The 7,295-nt window shown below is 41.8% G+C and overlaps 1 protein-coding gene across 4 annotated transcripts in view; it reads left to right on the top strand.

The window, feature by feature from the left end:
• The window catches only part of ST3GAL3 (ST3 beta-galactoside alpha-2,3-sialyltransferase 3), a 317,828-nt gene that overhangs the window by 130,963 nt on the left and 179,570 nt on the right, over positions 1–7,295 (top strand). The window contains exon 2 of one of the 4 annotated variants that reach the window (XM_006839673.1): positions 4,102–4,115. The exons of the other annotated variants lie outside the window; for them this stretch is intronic. Within the exon in view, the coding sequence (XP_006839736.1) occupies positions 4,102–4,115 (14 nt within the window). The remainder of the gene's footprint in view (positions 1–4,101; positions 4,116–7,295) is intronic. 4 annotated transcript variants of the gene reach the window in all.

A 7,295-nucleotide genomic window follows, 5' to 3' on the forward strand; every position in this document is an offset into this window, starting at 1 on the left:
ATAGCTTCCAGAATCACAGCAACGCACAAGCCACCACAGTACAACAGACTGACAGACGAGTGGTGGAAAGACTACATTAGCAGCAAGTATATTGAGATATTGGGTATTTGTATAGGACCAGTGCTTCATTTTCTATCTGGAGCTGTACCCCACTAGCAGCTTTCCCTTGGCCTGCCTGCCCAGATTAGCAGCATATTGAATGGTGCTCTGCTCCCTGAGCACCAAAACACATGCTCTTCCGACAGCTCCATAGGTGGCTGTGTCCACATGGGTATCCCAGTAGTATTGCCGATCCTTCACCTGCATACAGGCCATCACAACTGGACTGTGATTATAGAATGGCTTTCAAGGGCTCACTGCTTATGGCATCAGAAGTTGTCATCAGCTCTTGCTTTGCCAGGATCTTTCTTGGAGGAGCCCCAGACCAGGATATTTGCAGCCAGAGATGTTGGTTCCCTAATGTTGGCATAGGGTCCAGCTACCCTTGATCCTGCCAGGATTTCATCCTTTCTGTAAGGAGAATGCTGTTGTTAATATATGCTGGAGGCATTGCTCTAAAGATAGTGAGAGCCAGGCCTCTCCCAGGGATAGAGTGTCAACAGTAGAAGTTCAGCACACTATTGTGAACAAAGAGACTCAAGTTTTAGAATAGTTGTTCTCAAAGAGTGGTCTGGGGATCTCTGAGACCCCTTCAGAGGATCAGTGAGGTTAAAATTATTTTCACAATAATACCAAGATTTTCCTTGCCTTTTTCTCAGTTGATTCAAAAGTAAGGGTGGATAGAACTTTGGGAACTTTAGCATGAATCAAAGAAGTGCCACTGACTAATAATATTCATTGTTGCCTTTATAATTGCCATGCAGTAAAACAAACAAAACCATTTGTATTTGAAAATGTACTTAATGAAACAGTGCACATTGCTAATCTGATTTAATTTTAACCTATGTACACATATATTATTTTTGATACAGTGGAAATAAGCATAAAATGATTCTGCTGCATATCAAAGTACAGTGGTGTTGAAGGAAATGTAGTTGTGTGATTGGTTGTATTGCACGCTGAACTAGCCATGTATTTCATGGAGCACCATTTTTACTTGAAATTACAACTTTTAAACAAACGGGTTTTTCAGACTTTGGAATTTGACAGATATTTCTTTGAAAATGAGAGAAACAAGCCTATCACTTCAAGAAAAGGAACTGGTGAGGATTTTGTCACCAGTGATAATATTTGAAATATACTTGAAAATTAGAATTTTGGAAAACTTTATTTCTGCTTAATAACTTTCCAATACTTAAAAAATTTTTTCTTATTTATTTATTGTAACTTTTTATGTGAATTGAGTGAAGATTAACACGCAAGAGCATCAGCTTTGATTTTAACCAGTCATTCGTTTTGTTTCATCTCTATGAGTATAATCCCCACCCTGCAACAACAGTACCCTGTTCCTCCCTGTGGCTTCCCTTTTACATCTTATTTTTCACACATCAACATAGAAAACAGAAAATATGTATTCCTTTAAATGTCCAAAGGGCACCTTTTGCAAGCCAGCCTTCTGCCCACAGGCCCACAACCTTTTTCGTTCCATGTTCCTCAAGCCTTTAGCTGCTCTCTCTCTATGCCGTCACCTCTGCCACAGTCTTTGCTGTCACTGCTTTTCTAGGTAGGATCTCATATTCCACTCATGATCTTCCTCCTTAATGGTCCTGGGATCCTCTCTTCCTGAAATGAAAGATTAACTACTACCCCCTTTTAATTATACATCTTGTACAATTACAGCTGTGACAATCGCAATTAATCCTGATAATAATTAATCACAAATGAATCATAAAATCTATCACCATAATCTCCCATCCCTCTCCAGTAGATCCATCTGGAAAAGAGGTAAACTATTCAGTAGGGAGTCTACCTTACCCACCTTGTTCTGAAACTTAAGCATGCTCCTGAAAGCTTGTACGCCAGCCACTTCATGCCTTTATAACCCCCTGCTTTTGATTGCCAGTGTCTACATTGCCCATCCCTATCAACCCAGTGCACGGAGGAAACAAACTTGATCCTTGATATGAAGAATCCTTTCATTTCCGTTGGAATTTAAAGCAACTGCATCCATAAGGAAAGGTCCAGTTCATCAACTTACAGCAATTTATACTTGCTCACAGTATCAAGCATCTTTATCTTCATCTGGTTGAGTTCTGATCAGCTTGCCATTCAAGCTAGGTTAAGAGGGTACTAGGTGCAAGTTTGGGAGTTCACATACACCTCCCCTCATTTCAGACCAGTTGGCTGCTTCACTCTCTGCTATAGCCAGCCACCAGTGGCTAGGTCAGTGCCCATGGGCTTGGAAGTTCACACATCTCCTTAAACTTAAGACCAGTCAACCCTTCCTCTTCTCTTTCTCATCTTCAGGTCAATGGGTGTCTATGGAACATGGTCAAACTCAGCCCATGTCTTCATTGCCGTATTTTCCTCACTTCCACTCAAAAGTAGACCAGGGTAGTAGTTCAACAAGAATACCAGACTGTTCGCAGGTTCCCTTTGAGTTTCAGTCTTAAGAGGGGCTTTTCCCTGATGAGGTGACTTTCCTTGGCTTGATGCCTTCAAAGCAAACAGCTTGCTTGATATGCTTAGCAGCCAAACAGTGCGCTTTTTTTCTGCTGGTCAGTCTTTCAGGAAGAATCATCTGTTCTCCCAGCTGTTCTGGGTTGGTCTGCATGTCTTTTCAAGTAGGACTGTCACACCTCAGAATGTTCTGAATGGAGTTCAGGATTCCACCTAAAGCCCCATACTCCACAAAAGCTTAACAAGAAGCTTATTTCCCTAGACAAATTCTAATTCCTCTTTTAGCTAATCCAACCAGTTATAGGATGAAGGTGGGCTTACAAGCTTTCTGTAATTATAATTCCCAGTATTCAGTGCTATCACACTTAAAGGTCTATTTTACAATAGTTGGCAGAGGAAACCAGTATTCACAAGACAGTCAAGTATCTATACATTTCCCCTCTATACCCATTCAGACTATGTCTTGATCTCTGTATCACAGAACACTGTTGTTCCTAGGTTGGGTATAAATCACTATTTACCTCTATCTCATTTAGCCCATGCATACCTCCTTAACTCTTCTCCTGTCCTCATTGTTCATCTGCCACCCTCCCTCCTCTTTTCCAATGTTTACATTTTTAATTAAGCAAATAAAACAGGCTGATGTTGCTTTCTGACTTTGCAGGTAATCAGTTTTCATAAACATTCCATACCTGTTTGAAAAGAACATGCATTCTCCAATTTGGGGATAATAAGGTTCTCTGTCAGTTAAGATTAATGAACTGTTTGATTCTATTTTTCTGTGTCCTCATTGATTTGGTAAGCTGGCTTTTCAGCAGTGTATGTGTTTCTCATGAGATAGAAGGTCTGCTGCATAATTCTGTTAATTTTGCTTTAGAGAGAGATAAAGTTCATTATTCAGTGCTTACGCACTTTGGTGCATGCCTTCTTTTGTTTATTTCTAGTTTTTGACCATTCTAGTTTATGTGAGTTCCCCAGTTTTCTTCTATAAATTCATGTATATGTTTTACTGCAACTAAGAACTCTGACTTGCCTCTTTAACGTAGCAATGGAGAAGTTAGTTGTCAGACTATGGCATCTGGAAAAGCACTATGTATTCACAGACCAACATGGGTGTTCCCAGGTGCAGGAGGAGAGGAGCAGAGATTTGCATCACCCATGTCACTTCCCATCTGGAGCCAAGCTAGAGGATACACATGTGCTTCTTGGTCAGTGGCCTGAGGCAGGAAGCCTAAGCCAGCAGACTAAACATGTCTCCTTCACTGCTCAGCTGCTGGCTTGTTTCTTTGATAACTGGGAGAAGAGTATCTTCAGGTGCTAGGAAAGCTTATATATTGTGCTTGGCTAACTTTGGAGCCCTCAGAGTCTTCTGTCCATATTACAGATTGGTCATCAGTAGTCTGCTGATGAGACTTGGGATTTCCTGGCAGTTTCTCCAGAGATGAATTGGCCATGAAGTTTTGGGTGCACTCAAAAGAACACTTCCTTTGTAGAAGCTGAATTCCCTTGCAACTTCTCAAGAACACATTTGTGTAAAGTGAGATGCTCTAGGGTTTGTAGCCTTGCCCATTCCCAACAGTACCAAAGTTCTCCTTTTGTATTCCCACAGTATTGTGTCTGTTCCCTTCCAGATCACTTAAAGATTATGCCTAAGCTTTCCTGCTGGTCAAGGAACAAATTAGACCAACAGTAACAGTTGCTTGAATATGTGTCTGGGGTTGACAGTGGATGACTGTCAGGTAAGATTCCTGACTGGAATGGGATGAGGCAGGCACTCAGGAGGCTCAGGAAGTCTTTGTACAGAAGGTTAAAGTTTAAGCATTTATAAATAATAGGAAGGCATTACCTTGCTAAGTTGGGAGCTGTCAAAAAGGAACTCCCAAGTGAAAGTCAGAAACTGAAAAGTGTGGGGAGGGGTATTAAATAAAGAAAGAGTAGTGACTAGGAAGAGTCTGGGAAGGATTTTCATAGGCCGATCACCTATGTAATCAGGAGGTAATGCTGGGAACTAAGAATGGGCAGGGGAAGGGAAGCACTACTCTAAAAGGCAGCCATGCTAGCGGCTGAGAGAGACAACTGCTGCTGCCAGTACTGCCACACAAACATTGTTGCCTCACAGAAAGGGCAGAGGAAGACAAAGAACCAAGCTCTGCCTTATCTGGTATCTCGTTTTCTAGAGAAAATGGTTTAGACTTATTAGACTTGGAGTCCTGGTGTGGCACTGTGGATTAATGTACTGGACTGCAAAGTCAGTTTGAACTGCAAAGTTGGCAGTTCAAGCTATACAGGGTGTCCAACTTGACAGAACTTAATAACAGTAACAATTAGGCTTACTTAGGAAGTGTGGTGGATCTGTAGAATAAGCACTGTACTGCTAGCCACAGAGTCAACAGTTTGAGCCTACCAGTCACTTCACTGGAGAAAGATGAGGCTTTCTGCTCCCACAAAGATTTACAACTTGGAAACTCTATACACTTACTCTGAGTTGGAATTGATTCAGTGGCACTTAACAACGTTAGGCTTGCTTAGTCAGTTCACTCTATTCATTCAGCACATCATGTAATGCCAGTTCTGTGACAGACCCTAGTTTAGGTGCTAGAGATACAGAGATGAGTCCCTGCCATTTAGGAGGGCTCCAATATATGTTAGAATTTCTAAATTGTAAGAAACAGGAACTGATCTGGCTAACACAAGAAATGGAAGTTTATAGGAAGAACATTGGGTACCCACAAACTCAAATTAAAAGCCAAACAGCCAGCACTCAGAGAGGGCACGAAGGGCAGCACCAGCAATCTAGATTGAACAAATGGTCAGTCTCTTCAGCACACTATTTCTCTCCTGAGTGTCGCTCACCTTAGGGTAGTAAGAGTCCAGTCACCCTAGCTTTCTTTTTTCAAGTGTCTGTACTTTGGATAAGCAAATTCCACTATCAGTCCCCATTTGTCTGCAGGAAATTTAAAGGGCTATTTCTAAAAGAGGACAAAAAGCAACACTAACTCTTGGGAAAATAATGACAGAAATGCATTAAGTTCTGTAAAATTGATGGAGAGCACAGACACCAGAGCCCATAACAGTAACAGCTAGGTTAAAGAAGGCATTATTTATTCAGTAATGATTTAGAAAGCCAAGCATAGCGTTAGGTACTGTGGATGGGGAGGTATAAGGAAAACCAGAAAAGTCTTAGTGGAACTTCTAGTTTTAGTGGAAGAGAGACATCAGTCAAATAATATGATAAATTACAAATTGGAATAAGTACTATGAGGGTAAAGTTGTTGTTAAGTGCCTTCGAGTCAGTCCTTACTCATAGCAACCTTATAGAGGGTTTCCAGGAGCAATTGGTGGGTTTGAACTGCTGACCTTGTGGTTCGCAGTCCACTACTTAACCTACAGCATCACACCTGGAGTCAATTAAGCAAGAGTGTACCATGTTAAAAGAATATGTAATAACACGAGTACATATATGCACACCAATATTCAAGGAGCTCTGGTAGCGTAGTGGTTGCGAATCGGGCTGCAAACCTTAAGATCAGCGGTTCGAAATTACCAGCCACTCTGTGGGAGAAAGATGAGGCTTTCTACTCCCATAAAGATTTATACCCTCGGAAACCCTGTACAGGGTCGCTATGGGTCAGAACCGACTCGACGGCACTTAACAACAACAACATTCATAGCAGCACTATTTATAATAAAAAAGATGGAGACAGCCAAAGTGCCCATCAACTGAAGAATGGATAAACTGTGGCACATACACACAATGGACTATTATGCGACCTTGAAGAATAACAAAGAAGCTGCAAGCCACTGTGTAACATGGATGAACCTTGAGTACATTATGTTGAGTGAAATTAGTCGCAAAAGGAGAAATGTATAGGACCGCTACTATAAAAGACTAAGAAAAAGAACCCATACTAAAGCGGGGGGAGATTCTTTGCTGACTACTGGGATCTAGAGGGGATGGAGGGGAAGGCAGAGCACAGGGTAGGGAATAGACACAGGATAGTTTGGGTGCTAGGGAGGGGGGCAATATACAAGAAGGGGGAGGGACTTGGATGAACAAAGCGGATGGGAGAACAATTAGACAGGTTTGCATGGGCTACGTGGGACAGAGGTAAATAATGATGTATACACAACCTTGGAATAACAAGGCTCTGGGATACAGGGATTGAGACATGGTTGAAATGGGCAAAAGGGGGAAAATAGTGTTAAGATGCTTGGTTGTCTTATGAATCTTGGTTTCCCTGGCATACAATTATAAATAGACACTTGAGGGGGAGAGAAAAGAATAGCCAGAAATATCATCATAGAAAGCTTGTAAGTGTGTCTTCTGCCTATAACTGATGGGAACACCTAAAATGTGGCTAAACGTGCCCAGTGAAGGCAGTGAAGGAGCCTCTGCATTACATAAGACCATAGGGGGAATCCTGAACAACATCTAGAATCTTCAGAGGAAGGAAATTTCCACTAGAAAGGACAAGCAGACCAACCTGGAGTGGCTAGAAGAACAGAAGATACTTCTTGAAAGAAAGACCAACAGGAAAATACAAAACAAAATAGGCAGACCGACTGATTACTACAAGAACAAGCAAGTTGCTCACCCAGGAGACATCAAGGTAAGTGATGGGGTCCCCTCAGAGCAAACCGTCTTCCAAGACTAAGACCCAGTGGGAATACATGCTCTGATTGGTGACCACGTTCGTCACTGATAAGGGGAAGTGAGGGAAAACAGCAATGAAGCT

Source organism: Chrysochloris asiatica, unplaced genomic scaffold, assembly GCF_000296735.1.
Source record: "Chrysochloris asiatica unplaced genomic scaffold, ChrAsi1.0 scaffold00026, whole genome shotgun sequence".
Taxonomy (NCBI): Eukaryota; Metazoa; Chordata; class Mammalia; order Afrosoricida; family Chrysochloridae; genus Chrysochloris; species Chrysochloris asiatica.